The 25,944-nt window shown below is 40.3% G+C and overlaps 1 protein-coding gene across 7 annotated transcripts in view; it reads left to right on the top strand.

Annotated features, from left to right (window-relative positions):
* The window catches only part of hycc1 (hyccin PI4KA lipid kinase complex subunit 1), a 152,273-nt gene that overhangs the window by 104,867 nt on the left and 21,462 nt on the right, over positions 1-25,944 (top strand). For all 7 annotated transcript variants that reach the window (XM_069913881.1, XM_069913878.1, XM_069913877.1 and 4 more), the window contains 4 exons: positions 1,131-1,226; positions 17,062-17,178; positions 17,489-17,576; positions 18,477-18,636. In XM_069913881.1, coding sequence (XP_069769982.1) covers positions 1,131-1,226; positions 17,062-17,178; positions 17,489-17,576; positions 18,477-18,636 — 461 coding nt within the window. The remainder of the gene's footprint in view (positions 1-1,130; positions 1,227-17,061; positions 17,179-17,488; positions 17,577-18,476; positions 18,637-25,944) is intronic.

The raw sequence follows: 25,944 nt of genomic DNA, 5'->3' as shown, positions 1-25,944 counted from the left end.
CCCAATGTGTTTTGAAGGAGCTCCCATAGTCATGATGTATGGGGGAATTTCATGATTGTAAACCAGTTTTGATGAAGGATCAGAAATGTATTCCCAAGCCTGATGGAATGTGACTTGACTTGGCTAGTAAATAGTGTCTCAAGTGCCTGCTTGCCTTTGGCTATCTAGGGAGCAGAGGTATACTGTTTGGGAGGAATTATCAAAGAGGTCTTGGTAAGTAGGATGTGTTAGTGGTGAAGAAGTGAATATTCTAGATGAAGTCTCAATCAAGTAAGCAGTTACAACAAGATTATACTGGAATTTTCCAACTTGTCTGTAGTGAAAGGTTCTTTCTTTTTCAATATTTTTATTGACACTAAAATTGAAATTCTACTTTGAAAAATACAGAGTACAAAAGGATACATGCTAAAAATCAAGAAAAAAAAATACATATATCCAAGGCACCCCGCATTCTCAAACGGAAGATTATATTGTACTAATATTTTATTATATTAAAATGTCAAAACCTACTATGAAGAAAAAAATTGTAATTCATTTGGGCATCTTGTTTAAAACAATTCTGCTCTCATTTCTGTTTAGGAAGTTAGTAAGTTGAATCACCTAATTGTTGTCAATTGTGTTTAGATCATAAAAATAAGTAAGATTTAAAGTATTATTTGAAATTAAAATCTGTGGAACAATACTATAATGTTTGACCAAATTGCTGATAAATGAGCAATGTTATAAGAGTTGGCATCTCATATTAACTGATGAGAGTGTGTTATAGAGTTCAATGTCAAAACTGTATAGATTTAACTCTGACTTATCACTGTGCATTAATATAACTCAGAGACATTGATTTATTTTGATGTTGTAATTAAATTGATGAATGAAGTGGAGATTTCAGAGCATCGTTTGATTCCAGTTGTGGTTGCATTTGAATGAAAAGACTATAGAGGTTTGTTGAGATGATGTCCAAATTCCAGTCACCTAACTCAGTCAAGATATCTTTCTTACATTTGAAATGATGGCAGTAGCTTAAATTAATTTTAACTTTTTTTGCCAACTGTATAAGATGTAGATAAATGCTATATCTTGTATTTGTGCTTTAACATACAATTAACTATGTTTCTCTATTACCTATTGCGTAGGTTTGAAGTGTTGACATTCCTGTTACACTGTTACAATGCAGCTTTAGTCTACATGCCTGGACCTTCTCTGCAGTCTCTGTGCCATATGTGCTCCAGGTGAGATTCTTTTTTTCTTCCAAGGCTGCACCTTGAGATTAGGATGATCCAATTCTTTAGATTTTAAGGTGACTGATGAGGCCAGTGTAGAGTTCACAGACTCTGGATGGAGCAGGTAATGCTTGGTAGGGTTGCTGGGCATCCATGTTATTTTTATACTCCAATTCTGACACTGAACTGTGCACATCTTTGGGCTCCCTCACAGCAAGGGATTGCTAGAAGGACAGAGGAAGCAATTCAAAGATGTTTTCAAAGGAATGTTGTGAATGTGCGAAGTCTTGAAAAGAAAAACCCACTGAGGAATGACAGGGGTAGCATTAACTTCTCTTCCAAGACGAGGGTGATAGGTTGTGAATTTTTTATGAAGTTTCTCTGTCATTTAGAACATTAGCTGGGATACTGTCTGCTCCTGAGGCTCTGTCTTTTTTTGACATGTGGTTTAGTCTTCACTCCATCGAGAAAATCTACAAGAGAGGTGTCTTAAGAAAGCAGCCTCTATCCTCAAGGACATCACCTCCTAGGCCATGGCCTCTTCACTCTATCATTGGGGAAAAAGGTACAGGAGCTTGAAGGTGAGCACTCAGTGGCACAAGGACCACTTCTTCCCCTCTGCCATCAGATTCCTGAATGAACAATGAACCACAGACTCTTGTCTTGCTTTGAATTTTTTTATTGCACTGTTTTTATTTATTTTGTAGGGTGGCTTATATAAATGTTTACACTGAGATGCTTCCGCAAATCAATGAATTTAATTTGGGATGGAGTTTGAAGGCATTTATGTCAAGAACTGATTCATGACCTTGAAATACTTCATCAAAGCTCTCTTGTATTCTTGGTTGTTTGGTGGGCTCTTGGGTTTTTGTACGCTGTTTTGAACGTTTTGAAAAATCTGCGTATGTGGTTATCATCAGGTTGCTGGATCTCCTTTACTCTTTCCAATTTTCATTTATTCATTAGATCATGGTTTCCTTTTAGATCTCAGTCTTGAGGTACTCCAGTCCTTTAAGCATGATATTTGTAGCTAATTGGTTCGTTGAACTCCTGGTATCATCATACCAGTCCTATATTTCAAGAGTATCATAACTGGTGCCAATATTTTTGAACATCGTTTGTCCAAGCATTGTGGATAGCCAAGTTCCTTTTGTCACAGAGTCAACTTGGTTGACTGAGATCCTGCTTAAGTAGCTTTCCTGTGTTTGTGAGACCTTCAACTTAGATTCATTTTTAATGGTAGTATTTCTATTGCTGGTGCTTCCACCAGCGTTGTCTCCGCTCCATCCTCAACATCCATTGGAGCGCTCACACCCCTAACGTCGAGGTACTCGAGATGGCAGAGGTCGACAGCATCGAGTCCACGCTGCTGAAGATCCAGCTGCGCTGGATGGGTCACGTCTCCAGAATGGAGGACCATCGCCTTCCCAAGATCGTATTATATGGCGAGCTCTCCACTGGCCACCGTGACAGAGGTGCACCAAAGAAAAGGTACAAGGACTGCCTAAAGAAATCTCTTGGTGCCTGCCACATTGACCACCGCCAGTGGGCTGATAACGCCTCAAACCGTGCATCTTGGCGCCTCACAGTTTGGCGGGCAGCAGCCTCCTTTGAAGAAGACCGCAGAGCCCACCTCACTGACAAAAGGCAAAGGAGGAAAAACCCAACACCCAACCCCAACCAACCAATTTTCCCTTGCAACCGCTGCAATCGTGTCTGCCTGTCCCGCATCGGACTGGTCAGCCACAAACGAGCCTGCAGCTGACGTGGACTTTTTTACCCCCTCCATAAATCTTCGTCCGCGAAGCCAAGCCAAAGAGAAGAAAGAAGAGATTTCTATTGCTACTGTTCTTTTGTGGTCAAGTTGATCAGGTAACTAAATGATTAAGCAAAATATTTAAGTACTACTCTGGGCCATATTAAATCTACCTTTTTGTTGTGTATGCACTCACACAATTAAGACTCAGAGATGTGATGCTTTCTAATCCTTTACTTCTATTAGACTAACATGGCTACTAACGTGGGCATCATGATATCCAGCAGAGGGCGGGCTTGTACCCAACACTCTTCCCCACTGTGCGATAAATGCTGACTAGGCCCCTTTGAACTAATAAGGTTATAATGGGCCCGGGACTACAAGTGAGAATTAGAATACATCTCATGAGTAATTATAAAAGGGAAAGTATGTAATAATAATCAGGGCACATAGTCCTTAAAGTGTTCAGGTAATCTTTGTTCTCTTTTGGACATTCTTGGCATGGTTTGCTGTGCCGGTCAGCTGCGACTGCTCATTTTCACTGCCCTCCTGGCTGTGTGTCTTAGTTACTGGACTCCTCAGCTCCACGACAGTCTCTGCCCTCCTCCCACCCCCCTCACTCAGCCTGAGGGGTGGGATGGTCAGGGTAGGCCATGGCAGGTCTGGTTCCACCTCCTCCAGTTCATAAGGCAGTTCGTGAACCTTAGTGTCAGTCAATGTGTCGCTTTCACAATCTGTCCTCCACTAGAATAGAGTATGAGCAGGGGCTCAATTTTTGTAAGATTACTCCTATCTCCCATGAGTCTTTATATTGTCTATAATCTTGTACCAGAACTCTCTCACCCATTTCCATTGTTCTAGGTGAGGTCTGTGATCATGCTGTTTTTTGCAATTTGAGACCCAGATCTGGATGAACTGTGGACAGCCTGGTCCGCAGGTTGCGGCCAAACATTAGTTCTGCTGGGACGTGTTTTATGGTAGAATGTGGCGTGTTTCTGTACCCCAATAGGAAATATGTGATTTTTGTGTGTCCAGAAGGAATTTCGAAGTTTCATGGTTTTCATTGCTTTTTTGAATGTTTGTACAAAACGTTCTTCATCCCCATTCGTACTTGGGTGATAGGGTACGGAGAAAATATGTCTGATTGTTGTCGCACATAAATTTTTAAAATGTTCTGATGTAAATTGAGGCCCATTGTCTATAATTAATTCATGAGGCAATCTGTAAGTGGCAAAGATAGCTTGTAGACAGTCAATTGTGGGATCTGCTTTGGTGTTTTTCAGCTGTGAAACTACTGGTCATTTGGAGTGTGCATCCACAGCTATTAGGAAAGTCCAATGCCAGGGTTTGGATGGCCATTTCCACGGGCTAGCTTTGGCTTGCGGCATTTTTAGCTGCTTTACATTCTCTTACTGTTGTTTCAATGTCTCTGTCTTTGGAGGGCCACCAGATATGTACCAGACCAGTGCCTTCATTTGTACCATTCCCAGATAGTTCTGATAACATGGTAGTTTGCCATTTGGCTGCAATAATTGTACAGGTACCCCATAGTAAACATCCTTCTTCGACTTGTAGTTCATGGTGGCGTGTGCGGTAAGGTTTTAGATCTTCTGGAATGATTTCAGATTCTGGCCACTGATTAAGTACAGGATCTTACTTAATGTTGCCTCTTTTCGTGATTTGGGATAGTACCACTCCTAGTCCCACTGGTGAAGCATCCACGGCTAATGTAACTTTACTAAGGTCGAAGTGGATCAGCACCTTATTTGTTGACGTTAGTATTTCCTTTAGTTGATGGACTGTGTTCTTAGTTTCTGTGTTCCAATACCATATTTGATCTTTCTTGAGTAATTGGTTCAGTGGGCTGCATAGTGTAGACATATTAGGGATATGTTTTCAGTAGTGATTAACAAGTCCTAGGAAGGACTGTAATTCCAATTTGTTGGTTGGGTATGCGGCTTTGCGAATGGCTTCTGTTCTTGCTGGATTTATTCACAGCCCCTTGTCGATTGTAAACCCAAGATATGTTACTGAGGGGCGCATGAAGGCACATTTGTCCTTTCATAATCGTATATTAGCCTGTCGTTTCAGCCCATGGTGATGATGTCATCGAGGTAACACCCAACTGAGAGTCTATGTAGTAATTAGTCCATTGTTGCTTGAACAATCGCAGGTGTTGCTGAAATTCCATAAGGCCCATGTCCAGGTGAATAGTCCCAGATGGGTATTGATTGTCACATATTCCCTTAATTTTTTTTTGTCCAATTCTATCTGTTAATATGCTTGTGACGAATCTAGTTTTGTGAATTTTTGCCCTCTGTTTAGTTCTTGGAACGATTCTTCTGCCTTGGCATGGGGTGTTTGGGTATTTTGAGTGATAGATTGATGGTGACTTTATAATCACCATAAATGCGAATTTCACCATTTGCTTTTCATATGGGTACGATGGCGCTGCCCAATCACTGAATTGTGTTGGTTCTAATATGCCTTCATGTTTTAGTCTGTTTAATTCAGCCCTCAATTTTCCCTTTCATAGCAGATGGGACTGTTCTGGCTTTGAAGAATTTTGGTTCTGTATTATCTTTTAATTGTGGCTTGGCTTGAACACCTTTGATTTTCTCCAATTCTTGTTGGAAAACCACTGTGTGGTTGTGGAGGATTTGGTTGAGTTCTGTCTGGGAGGTGTCTGTTGTTTACATTTAGTTGTTTACATTCTAGAGGAATGTGTTGTAGTAGTTTCTTCCGACGAGTGTTGGTCCCTGGGTATCTACGATGTAGAGAGAGTGTTTTTGGTTGCAGTTGTTTGTATTGTATTTTGACCATACATTTTCTAAACACTTTAAGACCTGTTACAGGAGACAGAATCAGAGTTAATTTCAGTTGTTTTCACCGGAAAGCATGATAGCAAGCATTCCTTTACATGCAACAGCATTAGGGACACCTCTGCCCCTGTGTCTAACTCCACCTTCAGGAGGTGTCTATTTATTTTTAGCTGTATAACGGTTGCTGTGTTTCCTCCATTTATTCCTTGCATGTGTAATATCTCAGGAGCAGAAATTTCAGGAGCTTGAGTGCTCCGCCACTCAAGGCCAGTCGTTGGGCTGTTATCATCATTGTTGCTAGGTTGTCTCTCTCTCTCTCTCTCTCTCTCTCTCTCTCTCTCTCTCTCTCTCTTTCACTGCAATTGTTTTGACTTTAGCTGCCTGTTTATCTGCAGACCATCTGTGCTTTAGAAACAAACATTTAGCTTTGATATATCCTTCTGTTTTGCAGTGGTTGTATTTAGAATTTTTGAAGAAACAATTTTCTGGTTGGTGTTTGTATTTCCCACAACATTGTTGGCGGGAAGACCTCCCGACCAGTAGGTCTGGTTGAGTCACATCCAAATTTTTATCTGCCATTTCAGAGCTGCAGGCAACCCTGTATTCAATATTGTAATATAACGTCTTCATCCATAACTAATAATTTTTGCCTTGCTTGGCGATTTGCCAGACCCATCACTAATCTGTCTCGCAGTGACTGATTTAGAAACTGCCCGAAATGACAATGCTCCGCCAGTTTGCGCAACAATGCTAGGTATTCACTTACTGTTTCTCCTGGTCCTTGTCTCCTTTCATAGATTCGTTGCCTTTCTGCCATAACTGTTGGTTTGGGGCTTAAATGGTTCCTTAGAGCTGTGCATAATTTGTTGAATGTCTTTATCCTTGGATCCTCCGGGGTCGGCAAGGTCTTAAGGAGGTTGAATGTTTTGCTGCCCATTATACTGAGGAAGAGGACATGCTTGCAGTTTACTGGACCTTCCACAATAGATATATATATATATGTCTGGGCGTCATGATGTCCAGGAAAGGGCAGGCTTATACCCAACACTTTTTATTAAAATCGACTATGTTAGCTTTTGGATGGAGTACCTATTTAAAAATTGTGTGCACATGAGTGAGAAATGAGTTTCCTTCCTTAATCTTAGAAATTGTGTTGTTGCCCCCAACAGTACGTGTCAAAGATGTTTAATTGAAGTAGGACAGAGGGGGTGGTGAGGCATAGATAACACTAGTTCATGCGTTGTTTGAGGCCTCTCAGCATTTTTGGTGTTATGATCAAGTCTGAGACATTTGGGAAGGTTTCTGTCAATTTGAGTGCATCTCTTTTTCTTAATCAATATGCTAGTGATCGATTTTGCAGAAAGGAAAACAGATTTGAAAAAAATGGCCATTAGTGGGTTAGAACATAGAACAGTGCAGCACAGAAACAGGTCCTTTGGCCCACATGTTTGTTCCAAACATGATGTACAATTTATACTATAACTTTGCTGCTTGCATCTGATGAATATTCACATCTCGATTTAGAAGCCTCTTAAATGCTACTATTGTATTTGCTTCCATCACTACATTTGGCAGCCCATTCCAGGCACCTCCCACTCAGTGTTTAAAGAAAAAACTTGTCTGACATATCCTGAAAATTTATTTTCTCCCCCGACCTTTAAAGTATGTCCTCCATTATGTGACATTTTTCTGATTTTTTTTTTCTTTGACTGTCAACCCTATCCATGCCTCTCATAATTTTATAAATCTCAATTGTATCTCCACTCGTCCTCCGTTCAAGAGAAAACAACATGTTTGTCCAACCTCTCCTTGTCAGCTCTTGCCTTCTAATCCAGTCAACATCCTAGTGTACTTTTTCCAAAGCCTCTACATCCTTTCTGTAATGAGACAACCAGAATGGCACACAATAAATTAACTGCAGCCTAACCAAATTTTATGTAGCTACATCATGACTATCTTTCTTTTATACTCATTATCCTGTTCATTGAAGGAAAGCATATCACACACCTTCTTTACCACCCCATTTCTGTCCGTAGCCACTTTCAAGGATATATTTGACTTTAACTTCTAGATTTCTCTGCATATCAATGCTTTTAAGTGTCCTACCATTAACTCGAACTTGTCTGGATTAAACTACATCTGCCATTTTCTACCCATATCTGTAACTGATTTATATATTTTTGTATTCTTTGATATCCCTCTATACTGACCACAGCACTACAAAACTATGCACTCTGCAAAATAACCCACCAATCTACCCATCCAGGTCATTTTTATGACTCACAAATAACAGAGGTTCCAGCACTAATTCCTGCAGAGCACTACTGGCCACTGATCTCCAGCAAGAATAATGCCCTTTGACCATGATCTTTTTTCTTCTATGGGCCAGCCAATCTCAATTCACCGTGGATCCTTTGATCTGTAACTTCTGAATCAGCCTACCATGAGGGACTTTGTCAAATGACTTAAAGTCCATGTAAATAACATCCACTGCTCTACCCACTTTTGTTATGGCGTCAAAATAAGTCATGACTTGCCTCTGTGACAGAATATAGATATGTTTTGGAGAGATAAATTGAGGCAGGGTTTGTTAGTTTAGGTCACATACAAACATTTAAAACAGATCTTATTTAAAATACTGGCGCTCTGCTAATGCAAGTCATGTTGGGACCTCAGAGCCTTTGCAAAAGCTTTGGAGAGTGCCCAAGAGACTTCACTAATGGATTGTTGTTTACAAAAAGGCAACAGATGAAAGAGCTTGTCAGAGCCGCAGAGAGACTGGAGAGGAACTTGCTGTTCTAAGAGGGTCCTGTGGTTTTGCAAGCAGAGAGAGTCAAACAGGCTTTCTCTCAGAGAGGGACACACACACACACACACACACACACACACACACACACACACACACACACACACACACACCAGTTCTATGACAAGCTGGCAAGCTTGTGGAAAACCCCATTTGGAAGACAGGCTGTGAGTTCTTATTTCAGCCTGGTCAAAGCCCTTGTGATTCATGCAAGAGGAGAGGATTGGCTGTCTAATGTTTAACTTGGAATAAGAGAAACAAAAAGGCGTGACCTGAAAGAGAGGTTATCATCTGGAGGACCCTGAGGGGGCAAGTTTCTTCAGCAAGATACTGAAGTGGCATACAACATACAACAAATCTTTGAAAACTGACAAGAACCTTCCTGAGCGGTAACCATTTACCTTTCTAGCACCAAAGCCTGGTGAATTTTATAAATGTTAAATTCTGTGCACAGTATAAGAATTGCCTGCAACCAGTGAACCTGGAGGAATGAGAAGTGAGATTGGACTTTGAATCAAAGAACTTTTCTGAACTTGCATACACATTACATATATAAGCGCTTAGAATTAGAAGGGGGTTCTCCACCTTTGTGTTTTTCTTTAATCACGGTGTTTGCAGGCTTTCGTGCTTTGCACCTTTCTTAGTTCTGATTTATACCCACATTATCTCGATAGTTGAACCCTCCATCCTTTCAGACTTCCTTGCCATAGTATCGTCCATTGTATTAACTCTTCCACTTGCTGCCTTGTTGCTGTGAGTTCCAACCACTATAATTTTTAAAATTGAAATTCAATTGTTGTATCTCCTGAATTTCAAAAACCATACTGATCTGTAGTTTTGTGTTTAAATAAATCTGTTGAAAGAGAGCAAGAAAATAAACTAAAACTGTGCTTTATGTGTAGATTTTGAACTATCCAGTAAATTGTAATAAATACAGTGCCTCCCATAATGTTTGGGACAAAGATATTTTTCCTTTATTTTTGCCCCTGGAGCTCCACAGTTTTATATTTGTGATCAAAAATTTGCATGTGATTTGAAGTGCACATTCCATTCCAGATTTTATTCAAGGTTATTTCTATACATTTTGTTTCGACCATGTAGAAATTACAGCACTTTTTACACATTTCAGGGAACCATAATGTTTGGGACATTTGATTTCACAGTGTTTTTGATTACTCAGGTATGTTTAATTGCTTAATTGATGTAGGTATAAGAGAACTAGACCTGCTGTTAAACCTTTGATCTTGTTTGTAGCCTGTAGCTGCCATTTTTCAACAGAGTTCTGCCGGTTAAAGTCAAAGAAGCCATTATGAGGCTGAAAAACAGAAAGAGACATTGCCCAATCCTTAGGATTACCAAAATTAACAGTTTGAACCATCATTAAGAAGTAAAAGCATACTAGTGAGCTCAGTAATTGCAAAGACACTGGTAGGTCAAGGAAGACCTCCACTGCTCATGACGGAATTCTCATCATAATGAAGAAAAATCCCCAAATGCCTGTCCAACAGATCAGAAACATTCTTCAGAAGGCAGGTGTTGATGTGCCAATGGCTATTGTCCTCAGAAGACTTCATGAACAGAAATACAAAGGCTGCACTGCAAGATGCAAATCATCAGTTAGCCATAGAAACAGGGTGGCCAGATTAGTTTGCCAATAATTATTTAAAAGAGCTTTTAGAAGTCTGGAAAAAAGTCTTGTGGACAGCTAAGTCCAAGATTAACCTGTATCAAAGTGTAGAGGTGTAAAGGAACTGCCCAAGATCCAAAGCATACAACCTCATCTGTGAACCATGGATGTGGGGGTGTTGTGGCCTGGGCATGTACAGCTACTACAGGCACCTGCTCACTTATCTTCATTGATGTAGCTACTGATGGCAGTATCAAAATGAATTCTGACGTATATGGAAACATCTGCTCAAGTTCAAGCAAATGCCTCCAAACTCAAGGGGGGGGGGGGGCGGGGGGTGGTACTTCATCCAACAGCAAGACAGTGATCCCATACATACTGGTAAAGCAACAAAGGAGTTTTTCAAAGCTACAAACTGGAAAAATTCTTGAATGGCCAAGTCAGTCATCCAATCTAAATCCAATTCAACATGCCATCCATAAGATGAAGAAAAAAACTTAATGGAACAAGCCCATGAAACATGCAGGACTGAAGATATCTGCAGTAGAGGCTTGGGAGAGCATCACCAGAGAAGATACTTGGCACCTAGTGATGTCTATGAATCACAGACTTCAAGCAACCATTGCATGCAAGGGATATCTAACAAAGTACTAAACATGACTAATATACCTACCATTGCTATGTCCCAAATATTATGGTGCGCTGAAATGAGGGGACTAGGTATAAAAAGTGCTGTCATTTCTGTCAAACCAAAATGTACACACATAACCTTAAATAAAATCTGGAATGTGCACTTTGAATCGTTTGATTACAAATTCAAAATTGTGGAGCACAGGGGGGGAAAATGTGTCTTTGTCCCAAACATTATGGAGGGCAAATGTATTGTACTGTACTCTTGGGTTACTTTCAAGCTTGCTAAATGTAAACCTGTAAAGGCGAGAGACTAAGATGCTAGAATCTGTAGCAATAAAAATAAAGTGCTGGAGGAAATCAATAGGGTCAAGCAGCATTTGTGGAGGCAAAGAGATAGGCCCTTCACCCCATCTTGATCAAACTAGTCTCATTTACCTGTTTTTGGCCTATATCCCCCTGAACCCTTTCCATCCATGTATTTAATAGTCTCTGTTTCTACCAATTCCTCAGGAAACTGTGTTTGTGGAGAATGTGCCTTCCCTCTCACCTTAAATCAATGCCCTCTAGTTTTAGATTTACCTTCTCTGTGTAGGTGAGAGGATATGACTGATTTACCTTGTTTATGGCCCTCATGATTTTATAAACCTATAGCCCTCCCCTCCCCCCTACCCCATAAGCTCCAGGGTGAAAATTCAAGCCTATCAATGCTGCCAACATTTTCCTGAATATTTTTGGCATCTTTTCTGGTTTAACAATATATTTCCTATAGCTGAGTAATCAAAACTCTTCACACTACTCCAAGTGCAGTCTCATCAATATTTTGTACTTTTGGAATATGGCCTTTTTTTTTAAATGCAAAAATTATTACTGACCCCATTACTGTAAAAGGGACTGTTCACAAACTTTGCCTATCCAAAGGAGGCTGTTTTTATCCATTGGTTCAATGTCTGCTTCTTCAAGAGCAATCTTATTCTCTATTTTTTTTCCAGTAGCCCTGCAATGTAAGTTTTACTTTGTAATTTTTTTGTTTATTACACTATGAACCATGTCAATAACAATATATACAAATGTTCTTCATTGAGTATACACAGTGATATTTCCTTATTTCCCCCCTTAATCCCTCCCCTCCCTTTCCACCCCCCTAAAAAAACAATAAATAATACACACACAAAACAAAAGAAAACATCACAGAGAAAAAAAGTCGTATCGTCCACCTTTACAGATTTAATTCTTATCATACTTATCTTCTTGTCATTTTAGGAGATGGAGGTCTGAGGTTGGCATTTTCTATCATATTTAATATATGTTCCCAAATTTGGTCAAATAATGTATGTTTGTCTTTTGGGTTGTATGTGTTTTTTTTTTCTAATGGAATACACTTGTTCATTTCTATATGTTATTGTTGTATTTTTAGGTTCTCTTCCATTTTCCAAGTTGTCATTACATTTTTTTGCTACTGCAAGCGCTATCATAATAAATCTTTTTTGGGTTCTATCTAATTTGAGACCTAATTTTTTGACTCTTATATTATTTAACAGAAAAATTTCTGGATCTTTTGGTATGTTATTTTTTGTAATTTTATTTAATATTAGGTTTAAGTCTTGCTAGAATGATTTCACTTTTGAAGATGTCCAAATTGCATGTAATTTCTTGTTTACAGCGAAAGCATCTATCCGATATTGTGCGTCCCACTCTTTTAATTTCTGAGGAGTTACATAGAACCTATGTAACCAGTTATATTGTATCATACGTAATCTAGTATTTATTGTGTTCAACATAGTTCCTGTACATAACTCCTTCCTCCCATTTTTTAATCCTTGTGTTTAAATCTTTTTCCCAACTTATTTTAGGTTTATACCTTCATCCATTGCAGTTTGATGTACATATTTGTTATAACATTTTTAACTATCATTGTGTCTGTGATTAAATATTCATAGATGCTACATTCTGGAAATCTCAAACTGCTTCCCAATTTATCTTTTAAATAAGTTTTCAACTGGTGGTATGCAAACTTTGTACTATGGGTTATTCCGTATTTGTCTTATAATTGTTCAAATGTTAATAAATTATTTCCCAAAAAGCAGTTTTCTATTCTTTTAATTTCTTTCCTAGCCCATTCCTTAAAAAATAAGTTGTCTATTGTGAAAGTGATTAATGGGTTTTGTGTCAATATAACATTTTTGGAATTTGATCATTTATCTTTTTTTGTTCCATATGTATTCTCTTCCATATTTTCAATATATTATGTAGTACTGGTGAATTATCGTGTTGCCCCAATTTCTCATCCCATTTATAAAGTAAATGTTCCGGGACGTTTTCTCCGAGCTTATCTAATTCTATTCTGGTCCAATCTGGTTTTTCTCCCATCTGATAGAAATCTGATAAGTATCTTAACTACGCTGCTCTGTAGTAATTTTTGAAGTTTGGTAGCTGTCCTTGCTTGTATCTCCCTGTTAATTTTTCTAACACTTCTTGATTTTCCCCCTCCTTTCATAAAATAATTCTTATTACTTTCTTTAATCCTGTAAAAGAAATTTTTTTAAAAATTCTGTGTCAAAGGAATTGGTAATGTTTGGAACAAGTATTGCACCCTGGAAATACATTCATCTTAATGCAGTTCACCCTCCAATGTAGAGCTGAAGTGACATACACCAATAAAACAGGACCTTCTGCTCACCATTTGCATGCTTCGTACCCATCACATTTACCAGCACCTGGTTTGTACCCTCTTGCCTTGGTGATTCTTTTTAAAATTTGTATGAATACCCACCTCCATCATATTCTCGGGCAAAGTGTTCTAATTGCAAACATCCTCAAGTTAAAAATAATTCTTGCTAAGATCCCCTCTAATTCTCTAATTGTCACCTTAAGCATATGCTCTTAAGTTTTGGACATCTGTATTGTAGAGAATGGTTCTCTTCCCATCGATTCCCTCATCATTTTGTGTACCTCTTTTGGGTTGCCTCTTGGCTTATTCTGCTCTAAGGAAAACAAATTAATTTCTACAGTCTCCACAAAACTAAAATATTTAACCACAGGCAGCATCCTGATGAATTTGTTAAGCCCATCCTTCATTTACAGTGACAATCAGAAATACACATAATATTTCCAGCTGAAGCTGAATCAAAGATTATTTGAAAGCCATGACGCAGATGTCATGGTCTGTTCCCACATCCCGTTTGCTGCCTTCACCATCTTGTATTTTTTTTTGAATGACTATCATGTTCTTTTTGATTCATTTGTCACTGACTTTTATACTAAGGAGTAATAATCAACATGTGTTTAAGATATGGGGAGGAAACCAGAGACCAGGAAGAAAACCTCATAATCACAAGAACAATGTGTTAACTCATAAACACTATCTGATGTTGAGATTGAACCTGGATCCTCAGATTATTGACCCCTGCTGATTGAAGTGGGTTCTACCTTTTTAACAAAAGCAAATCTTTTGCAAATAGCAAATGTTTTCTAAAATTGTTGAATTCCTTGAGTCTGGAAGGCTGTGTGCTTATTTAGAAGTTGAGTTGCTGTCACCAGTTTTAGATAAGTATGGAAGGCCAAGGCCAGAAAGATCCAAATGGCAGATAACTTAAAGCTGATGTCATGCTCACATACTCAATGGAGATGTTTTGTAAAATCGTCACCCCTGTTGCATTTCATCTCTCTGATGTACACAATTATGTACAAGTAGAATCAGAAGCAGAATTTATTGTCATGAACAAGTCACGAAATTCATTGTTTTGCAGAGGCATCACAGTGCAAACGTTCATATAAACCACTTTACAAAAAATAAAATAAAAAGAATGCATGATAAGTCAAAGTAAGGCAGTGTCTTTGGTTTATTGATCATTCAGGAATATGATGGCAGCAGGGAAAAAGCTGTCCTTGTGTTGCTGAGTGCTCATCTTTAGGCTCCTGTACCTTTTTTCCCCAATGGTAGCTGAGTGAAGAGGGCATGACCTGAGTGGTGGGGGTCCTTCTTAAGACATGGCCTCTTGTAGATGACCTCGATGGAGTAGTCTGGTGCCTGTGATGTTGCAGGCCGAATTAACAACCCTCTGGAGTTTTTCCTTGTCCTGAGAGATGGCACCTCCATACCAGTCAGTGATGTAACCAGCCAGAATGCTCTCCACAGTACACCTGTAGAAGTTTTTGAGAGTCTTCAGTCACATACGAAATCTCCTCAAACACTTTACAAAATGTAGTGTTTGGGTTCCTCAGTCGTGGGAAAGGATCATGCGTAGTGAATTAGTGTTTTGATGGAAGTGAGAGAGTGAACAGGAGCATCTCAACAGAACAGTATATTTAGAACTGTGGATGCAATGGACTGAAACGCGAAGAAGATGATGGAAATCCTGTTCTGCTTCTCAAAGAAGACTTTGAGTGGGAATGAAACGGGTATAATTGAGGGCTCTTTCAGATTTTGATGAAGAGAAATCCATGTAAAAACCAATGTAAAAGTATTGGATCACATGTATGGAAGATAGCATAATCAGAATAGATATGAAGAAAAAGAAAGTAAAACACAAAAAACTGTAGACATTGTGGCTGAATTAAAAACACACAATGCTAGAGAAACTCAGAAGGTCAAATGGTGTCCTTAATATAGCAAAGGTAAAAAATACATAACCAACGTTTTGGGGTTGAGCCCTTCATCAAGGTATGGAAAAATGTCAGCAGGCCTACAAGAGTAGGGGGGAGGTGTGGTCGCAAAACCAAAAGATGATAGATGGAGAAGGGAAGAAGGGGACAGCAATGAATCAAAGGGAGGAGGGATAGATAGGTAAATAGAGGAGAAAGCAAGGAAGGAGAACTGGAAAGGGGAAGAAAAGGAGGGGGTGGAGGGTGAGAGGAGAACAGGTTAGCAGAAACAGGAAAAGTAATCTGGCTGGAGAGTGCCCAGATGGAAAATCAGGTGGTGTTCCTCCAATTTGCAGGTGGGATAGTACACAAGGCCATTGACAGACATGCGAGTATGTGAGTGTGACATAGAATTGAAATGGATGGCTCCTGGGAGGTCTCTGTCACTTTAGTGGATGGAATGAAGGTGCTCAGCGAAGCGATCTCCCAATTTGCAGCCAGTCTCTGAGGTGTACAGAAGGACACAAAGGGAGCACCGGATGCAGTAAATCAGTCCTATGGATACACGTGAAGTGTTGCTTCACTTAAAAGGCCTGTTTGTGACCCCGGACCGTGGTGAGGGAGAAGGTATGGCACCTCCTCTGGCCACAGGGGAAGATGCCAGAGTGGGGTGTGCGATTGGTGGGGAGGGATGAGTGCACAAAGGGAGCCATCCCTATGGAAGGCAGATAGGGGAGGCGAGGGGAAGTTGTGTCTGATATTGTTAAGTGCTATAAATGCCAGAGGATAATGTTTTGGATGCCGAGGGTGGTAGGTGAGTATGTTTGTTGTGTCTGGGGATAGAGGGGGCAGATGAGCAGGAAATGGAGGAGATGTGGGTGAGGACTCAGTTGATGGTGGTGGAGGGGAAGCCACATATGTGGAAGAATGCAGCCATTTCAGAAGATCTGGACTGGAAGAACTCATTTTGGGATGTATCTGTTCCGACAACACTGCCACCACCCCCCCTTACCAGTTCAATGACGCCAAAAAATCAATATCCCCCCCACCCCTGCGATTACCCCTTGATTAGGTTTGTACTAACATTGAATCTGGATCCAAGTATAGTGGAGGGTAAAGAAGAAATGGAAAAAGAGAGAGGGGAGGGAGTTACCTGTAATGAGAACAATCTCTCCATGGGCTGCTTGACCTGCTGACTTCCTTCAGTTGCTCAAGATTTCGGCCTGATTCTCTGAGCCAGAATTCAGCCGTTCAGCTTCTGTCTTCCTGGCTGGTTCTAAGCTCTTGTTATCAAACTGGTGCCAACAGCTCATCAGAGCTCCACATGAGCACGTTGTGTGAAATTATTTTTTCATCTTGCCACCGGGGAAGAAAGAGTTTGGATAACAGATTTTCAATTAACTGGTTTTTGGATAATTGGAAGCTTACTGTATGAGCTTTCTAATATCTCTGCTTGCACATGTTTTGTGACTGTTTTTGTATTTCAAGAGTGACTTATTTTGTCTAGGGAATGATTTGTTTGGTGAGAGATGGAAGAGTGTAGATAAAAGAGGTGGGGAAGTTTGAAATAATGCTTTCTTTCTCAAATTAGTAAGATCTAATAACTTTTTGTCTTGCAGATTATGTGTCAGTGGCTATCCCAGAAAGTTGCTAAAGAAATATGAAAACGTCAGTAGCAGAATTCCAGTCTCTCCAGAGTTTATGGTACACCTGTTAACAGCTGTTTATTATGCTATGTAGGTATAACTAATATATTTATGCTTTTATTATTGTGGGTTCTTAAGAGAAAATTGACATTAGTTGCAGTTGAATATTTGCTGATGTGTCATTCAGGATCTGAACACTTTCCCACCATGGATTCTTAGCAGATTACAACAATCCATACAACATCTATGCTGACAGATAAAGAATTTGTGTGCACTCATTCAAAATCTATATTAGAATGATGCATATTTTTATTGTTATTTGCAGATATACTCAGATTACTATTTTATAATGAAAGTTGATTAATATCTCTTGTTTAAATTAAAATTCATGTTTTTGTAGATATAATGGAGAATGGGATGTGGCCTGCAAAGCACTGGATGATGTGTTGTATAGAGCACAATTGGAAATGTTTCCAGAGCCTTTACTGGTGGGTAATCATCTGACTCTTTAAGATTTGGTGCTGAGTTTCTTTTTTTTTTGCATACAATTTACAGATTGTGTGATTTCTAAAGTTTTTGCTCAGCCTCAGTCTGGCAGAGAAGGGACAGGACAGACATATTGGCATGGAATGGAAATGACAGTTAAAATGGCATGCATCCTTAAGCTCAGAATGGCCATTGCGGACAGAGCATAGATGCTCTACAAAATGGTCCCAAGACTCTAGTTTGTTTTGCCAAGGTAGAGGATACATCTGAATCACCAAATGCAGTTGGAGGTTCAAAGAGCTGCCTGTGAATCTTTGCTTCACATGAAAGGAAAGTTTAGATTCATGGATAGTAGTGAGGGGTGAGGTGCAAGAGCAGTGTCACGATTCTTGCTGTTGCAGGGCAAAGTACTGGGGGAACAGATAGGTGGGTGGTGAGGGATGAGCAGACAAGGGAGTCACATAGGGAGAGATCACTGCAGGAAACAGGAAGGGGTGGGGAGAAGTAGATGTGTGTAATGGTGAGGTCTAGTTGCAACTTGTTAGAAAGTGATCTCTTTTGGATGGTACAATGTGCGAAATGGCCTATTTCTGCTTCTGTTTATTTTATTCTTGTATAACTTGACCAAATATTTGTCTTTCTGTGTTGCTTTGCATAAAAGTGATGGTAGAATTAAGCAGTGGACACAAAATACCTGCTTATTCAGTCACAGCAATTGAAAACAATGGTGAAAAACCAAATAATGAAAGTACACAGTAGGTCAGGCAGCTTGTGTGGGGAAAAAAAGAAATGGAGTTGATGATTTGGGTTGAAGACCTTATGGTAATTATGAAGAAATCTTATCAAATTTTTTATAAAATAGTAAATGTTTATTTTTTTTGTATATGATCTTTCTCATGTAGGTTGGGAATGCAATCAAAAATACATTACCCTCTTGTGCTCTAAAATCTTCTAAAGATGCACCACGATGTATTCAGGTAGAGATAACTCCAACGTCATCCAGAATATCAAGGAATGCAGTCACCAGTTTATCAATACGTGGACATCGATGGAAGAGGAATGGTAAGTACAAGATGAATATGAGACAAATTGAGAGAGCTGCATAAAAAGGACAATTTAATGTTTAATAGTTGTCATAAAGTAATATGCCATTTTCACATGAAGTGGTATTTTATAATTTAGTTTAGATAAGAAATACTTTGATTTGAATTGCATGGTGCCAAATGGCACATGATGTAATGCAAAAAGAATATAAACTTTGTTACCTTATTAAATACTTCTCAAAGTATGTATTGAGACAATAAAATGGACCTAGGGGTCAGCTACTGGGATTCCATCCAAGGACAACAGGCAAATTGGCCTGGAGAATATATGAAAATGTAAGGAAAACTATGCAATGCTTTCTCTGTCTTGCACATTAAATACAAAAATAATCATGATACATCAATTAATCATATATTTTTATTTTAAATTACAACTTGAGGAAAGTTCAAGAAATATTTTTTTCAGATTGCACTATAGTAGAGCTTTTGCTGGACCAAACTAAATTTTGTTTACAATTCCATATTGGCAAAAAATGAATTCAATAAATATTATTTTGTGAGCCAATTTGCATTTTGGAGATATTGACTGCAACTCCCTGACCTTTAGCATAGCCATGGACAAGGATAAGGGCAGATGAAATGGGAAAGTGCTTAATTGGAGAAGGGGTAATTACAATGCCTTTAGGCAAGAATGGGAGACTAAATTAGGAATAGATGTTCTCATGGAAATGCGCAGCAGAAATGTGGAAGATATTTAGGGTCCTCTTGTATGAGGTTCTGGACAGGTTTGCCCTGAAACAGGGAAAGGCTGACAAAGGAGGTGGAACAGTTAGTCAAGAAGAAGCATGCATAGGTTTAGGAAGGAAAAATCAGACAGGGCTCATTAGAAATTTAAGGTAGCCAGGAAAGAACTTGAGAAAGGCTATAGAACAGCTAGAGGTGAGAACTTGAAAAGAAGAGCTAGAGGGGACATGCAAAAGCCCTGGAAAGCATGATTAAGGAAAACTCCAAGCATTCTGTGTGTACATGAAGAGCAGGAGGAGGACCAGAGTTAGGACTGAGCAAGCTTAGTCTCTTCTCTTGGAGCAACAGAGGATGAGAGGTGACTTAACAGGTGTATAAGGTGCATCGGACTTGTCAGCCACAAACGAGCTTGCAGCTGACGTGGACTTTTTACCCCCTCCATAAATCTTCGTCCGCGAAGCCAAGCCAAAGAAAGAAGATTACAAGAGGCATAGACATGGTGGACAGCCAGCACCTTTTTTCTGGAGCACCAATGGCCAATATTAGAGGACAAATGTTCAAGATGTTTGGAGGAAAGTTTAGGAGGAATGTCAAAGGTTTTTTTTTAACCGAGTGGTGAGTTTCTGGAATGTATTCTGGGGGTGGTGGTTCTGAAGGCTGGAGTAGTAAGGACATTTAAAAGACTAGGTACACACATAGATGTAAGAAAAAATGAAGAGTAATGGCTGTGAAGGGAGGGAAGGGTTAGATTGATATGAGATAGGTGTAGGTACATTGGTACAATATTGTGGGCCGAAGGGACCTATGTTCTCATAATGAGAATTAAGTTGCCTGTGAGTGCAAAAAATCTATTTGCTGGGAATAGAACTTTCTGTCACTCCTCATTTTGTCTTGTGCTTCCATTGAGGTATTTATTGATGTAAAAGCAATAAATATAACTTTGCAGTCCCTTGAGAACAAATATAAAAATCCACTTGAAACATTGAAGCTATGCTTTAAAGTCATTATTCTCCTTTCATCGTCATGAGATAGGATCTTGCTGATTTTTGCAGAAACTATACTAAAATTTGATCATTTTGCATGAGTTAATCATGTGTTAATGAAGTTGTGTTGTTTTTGGTTCTGTTTAATTCACTGAATGCACTGGGAAATATTGAATGCAAAATTATTTTCATGGAAGCAAATTTGAATAGATTCAGAGAGTGCTGCATGGAAAAAGGCCCTTCAGTTCATTAAGTCTACACTGAATATCAATCACCCATTTAATCCTTTTTAAAATTCACTTGACATTTTCATGAACTACTGCGCACCTAACACGAGGAGAAACTTGCATTGGCCAATTAACCTCCCAATCCATACATCTTTGCGATGTGGAAGAAACCAGAACACCTGGATGAAATCCATATAGTAATAGAGAATGTGCCTGCACCAGAGAGCACCAAAGGTCAATATTGCTCCTGGGCCACTAGCACTGTGAAACAGCAGCTCTGCCAGTGGTACCACTCTGAATATACAGTTGATATCTGCATTTCTTTTACATCTTGTTGAATTGCTGAAGCAATTAATACAAATTGATTAGTTGGGCACTGTGTTGCAATTTCTATATGTAGAGTTTCTAGATGGGGAAGATGAACAAAAAGTCATTAGATTCTCTTTTATTTGGGGTTGAAAATGTGAGAACAAAATTATGACACAATATTGACTACCTTCAATTATCCAGCATAACAAAGAGCTGCTGGTTTATTATCTAATTTCATTTGTAATAGTTAATCACCTAAGGTACTTTTTCTAGAATGTGGCACAGTCTAATACTCAGATAGAACAGAACTCAAATTTCACTGCTTTTGCTACCATTTTTCATTCTTCTCACCTTAACGTGGTCCATATCCAAGTCTTCTCTTCCACTCCAGGTCTCTGTCTCCACCGAGGGATAGACTGACCTGACGTGACTCCCACAGGTACCTTGACTACTTCTGTTTTCTCACTTCCTCTGTCTCTATTGAATTTTCTCCAATCATGAATCTTTCCATAGAGATGTCCCGAAACATCTTCTTTTCTAACCGTGGTTTCCCGTGTGCTATAGTGGGTGAGCTTTTCACTGCATCTCATCTCTGTTCGCAGCCCCTCTCCTAAATGGAAGAACAGTTGGGGGGCCTGGCCCCCATCTTTCACCTAATACCTTCATTCAGCACATCATTCTTCACTATTTCCAGTAGCTCCAACAAGATTTAACCTTTAGATACACATTCCTCCCCTTTTCTGTTGTTATTTCAAAAAGAACGGTCCTTTCACAACTCAGTAGTTTGCTCTTCCATCCACATCATGCCCCTCCCATCTTATGACACTTTTTTCTGGAACTATAGGAGATGTAATACCTGTTCCATCACATATTTTTTCCCCCATAATTTGGGGACCAGTCTTTCTAGTTGAATGAGCGATTTTCTTGTACTTCCATCGAATACACTTTGTTTGATTTCATAATGTGGTCTTCCCCGAGAAACCAAATGCATGTGATGGCTTCACACACCAACATTCAGGCTGCAGGTGTGATCCTGAGTTTCTCATTTCCTGCCAGTTTAATTCCCATTCTGACATATCTATCCATGGCCTCCTGTACTGATACAAAAAAAAACCAACAAAAGCTTGAGGAACTATACTACATCTAACCGGAAGCATTGCACCATTTCAAAATCAATATCACATTTTCCTTGTTTGCTTGTCCTGTCTGGGCCAAAATTGTCCATTTATTATGGACTGTTTCTCTATCGATTAATATAGTCTTGCTTGCTATGCGCTGAGAGAGATCTTAAACAGAAAAGGTTAATTCCCTCTACTGACAATCAGCATTTTTTGCTTGATACCAATACTATATATTTGCCAGTTGGGACTTTTAGCTTTTTAATGTACCAATTCTAGAGAAGCCAAATAACAAATTATTTTACACATTCCACCCTTCATGAATGCATTGTCTATTCTCTCTGTCACAATCAACATTATTTGTACAGCACATAGTTGTATTTAAATATTGCTTCCAAAAGCAAAGAAGTGACTTCTAAATGAAACTTGTTTTGGACATGTCCATATCTGTTCATCTACATGGAAAAAGATCACATTTAACCAAGTGAAAATGAACTCTTGTTAAAATATGTGATTTTTTTTTGAAAAAGCGTAATTTTAAGAATGTGAAAAAGGGAATTTGCTTTAGTGCATTATTAATCTCATCATTCTACCTAGAGTGCTTAGTCTTGTAAAGTTTTTTCTGCATGATACAATACCAAAGACCAGTCATATTCTGTAGTCTGGTGTTATGGGAATGGAGAGCTAAGGAAATGAATTTTAAAGACAAGGTGCTGTGAAGCTGATGATAGGATTAGCAGCAATTTTGCATATTTCACAAAAAAACTGCTGAAAATATTGTCTACTTTTAACAAAAATATATTTCACTGGATGAAATTGATGTTTGGCTGTTGATCTGAATTTTTTAATAATGAGATATAAAATTATTGAAATCATAAGAACATAAGAAATAGGAGCAGGAGTTGGCCATCTGGGCCCGTCAAGCCTTCTCCGCCATTCAATAAGATCATGGCTGATCTGATCATTGACTGAACTCCACCTACCTTCTTTCTCCTCATATCCCTTAATTCCTTTTTTTTTATGTAAAAATCTATCTAACTGAACCTTAAATATGTTTAATGAAGTAGCCTCAACTGCTTCCCTGGGCAAAGAATTCCACAGATTCACTACTATCTGGGTGGAAAACAGTTCTTCCTCATTTCTGTCTTAAATCTACTCCCCTGAATCTTGAGGCTGTGTCCCCTAGTTCTGGTCTCACCTACCAGTGAAAACAATTTTCCTGCCTCTATCTTATCCCTTTCATAATTTTATATGTTTCTATAAGATCCCCTCTCATTCTTCTGATTTGAAGTGAGTATAATCCCAGGCAATTTAGTCTCTCCTCGCAGTCAACCCCCTCATCTCTGGGATGAACCTGGTGAACCTCTTTTGGACTGCCTCCAAGGCCAGTATATTTTTCCTCAAGTCTTTCTTTGGCTTGGCTTCGTGGACGAAGATTTTATGGAGGGGGTAAATGTCCACGTCAGCTGCAGGCTCGTTTGTGGCTGACAAGTCCGATGCGGGACAGGCAGACACGGTTGCAGCGGTTGCAGGGGAAAATTGGTTGGTTGGGGTTGGGTGTTGGGTTTTTCCTCCTTTGTCTTTTGTCAGTGAGGTGGGCTCTGCGGTCTTCTTCAAAGGAGGTTGCTGCCCGCCGAACTGTGAGGCGCCAAGATGCACGGTTTGAGGCAATATCAGCCCACTGGCAGTGGTCAATGTGGCAGGCACTAAGAGATTTCTTTAGGCAGTCCTTGTACCTCTTCTTTGGTGCACCTCTGTCATGGTGGCCAGTGGAGAGCTCGCCATATAACACGATCTTGGGAAGGCGATGGTCCTCCATTCTGGAGCCGTGACCCACCCAGCGCAGCTGGATCTTCAGCAGCGTGGACTCGATGCTGTCGGCCTCTGCCATCTCGAGTACTTCGATGATAGGGATGAAGTCGCTCCAATGAATGTTGAGGATGGAGCGGAGACAACGCTGGTGGAAGCGTTCTAGGAGCCGTAGGTGATGCCGGTAGAGGACCCATGATTCAGAGCCGAACAAGAGTGTGGGTATGACAACGGCTCTGTATACGCTTATCTTTGTGAGGTTTTTCAGTTGGTTGTTTTTCCAGACTCTTTTGTGTAGTTTTCCAAAGGCGCTATTTGCCTTGGCGAGTCTGTTGTCTATCTCGTTGTCGATCCTTGCATCTGATGAAATGGTGCAGCCGAGATAGGTAAACTGGTTGACCGTTTTGAGTTTTGTGTGCCCGATGGAGATGTGGGGGGGCTGGTAGTCATGGTGGGAAGCTGGCTGATGGAGGACCTCAGTTTTCTTCAGGCTGACTTCCAGGCCAAACATTTTGGCAGTTTCTACAAAACAGGACATCAAGCGTTGAAGAGCTGGCTCTGAATGGGCAACTAAAGCGGCATCGTCTGCAAAGAGTAGTTCACGGACAAGTTTCTCTTGTGTCTTGGTGTGAGCTTGCAGGCGCCTCAGATTGAAGAGACTGCCATCCGTGCGGTACCGGATGTAAACAGCGTCTTCATTGTTGAGGTCTTTCATGGCTTGGTTCAGCATCATGCTGAAGAAGATTGAAAAGAGGGTTGGTGCGAGAACGCAGCCTTGCTTCACGCCATTGTTAATGGAGAAGGGTTCAGAGAGCTCATTGCTGTATCTGACCCGACCTTGTTGGTTTTCGTGCAGTTGGATAACCATGTTGAGGAACTTTGGGGGACATACGATGCGCTCTAGTATTTGCCAAAGCCCTTTCCTGCTCACGGTGTTGAAGGCTTTGGTGAGGTCAACAAAGGTGATGTAGAGTCCTTTGTTTTGTTCTCTGCACTTTTCCTGGAGCTGTCTGAGGGCAAAGACCATGTCAGTAGTTCCTCTGTTTGCGCGAAAGCAGCACTGTGATTCTGGGAGAATATTCTCGGCGACACTAGGTATTATTCTATTTAGTAGAATCCTAGCGAAGATTTTGCCTGCAATGGAGAGCAGCGTGATTCTCCTGTAGTTTGAGCAGTCTGATTTCTCGCCTTTGTTTTTGTACAGGGTGATGATGATGGTATCACGAAGGTCCTGAGGCAGTTTTCCTTGGTCCCAACAAAGCTTGAAAAACTCATGCAGTTTGACATGCAGAATTTGCCGCCAGCCTTCCAGACCTCTGGGGGGATTCCATCCATACCTGCTGCTTTGCCACTTTTCAGTTGTTCAATTGCCTTATATGTCTCTTCCCGGGTGAGGACCTCATCCAGCTCTAGCCTTAGGGGCTGTTGAGGGAGTTGGAGCAGGGCGGAATCTTGGACTGAGTGGTTGGCACTGAAAAGAGAATGGAAGTGTTCTGACCATCGATTGAGGATGGAGATCGCTGAGGAGAACTTTGCCGTCTGAGCTGCGCAGCGGGCTTTGGACTTGGGGTGAGGGGCCGTACACAGCCTTTAGAGCCTCGTAAAAACCCCTGAAGTCGCCAATGTCCGCGCTGAGCTGGGTTCGCTTGGCGAGGCTAGTCCACCACTCATTTTGGATCTCCCGGAGTTTGCGCTGAAGATGGCTGCATGCGCGACGGAAGGCTTGTTTCTTCTCTGGCCAGGATGGCTTTGTAAGGTGAGCCTGGTGGGCAGCTCGCTTCTTTGCCAGCAGCTCCTGGATTTCCTGGCTGTTATCGTCGAACCAGTCCTTGTTTTTCCTGGAGGAGAAGCCCAGTACCTCTTCAGTGGATTGCAGTATGGTAGTCTTCAGCTGATCCCAGAGGGTTTCAGGGGACGAGTCCGTGAGGCGGATTGCATCCTCGAGCTTTGCTTTGAGGTTTGCCTGGAAGTTTCCTCTCACTTCGTCTGACTGCAGGTTTCCAACATTGGACCTCTTTATGGGGGCTTTACTGTTCCTGGGCTTTGGCTTGAAGTGAAGGTTGAGCTTGCAGCGAACCAGCCGGTGTTCAGTGTGGCATTCCGCGCGGGGCATGACCCTGGTGTGGAGCACATCTCG

The sequence above is a fragment of the Narcine bancroftii genome, chromosome 1, assembly GCF_036971445.1.
Source record: "Narcine bancroftii isolate sNarBan1 chromosome 1, sNarBan1.hap1, whole genome shotgun sequence".
NCBI lineage: Eukaryota > Metazoa > Chordata > Chondrichthyes > Torpediniformes > Narcinidae > Narcine > Narcine bancroftii.
This window is presented reverse-complemented; position numbering and strand designations above follow the sequence as displayed.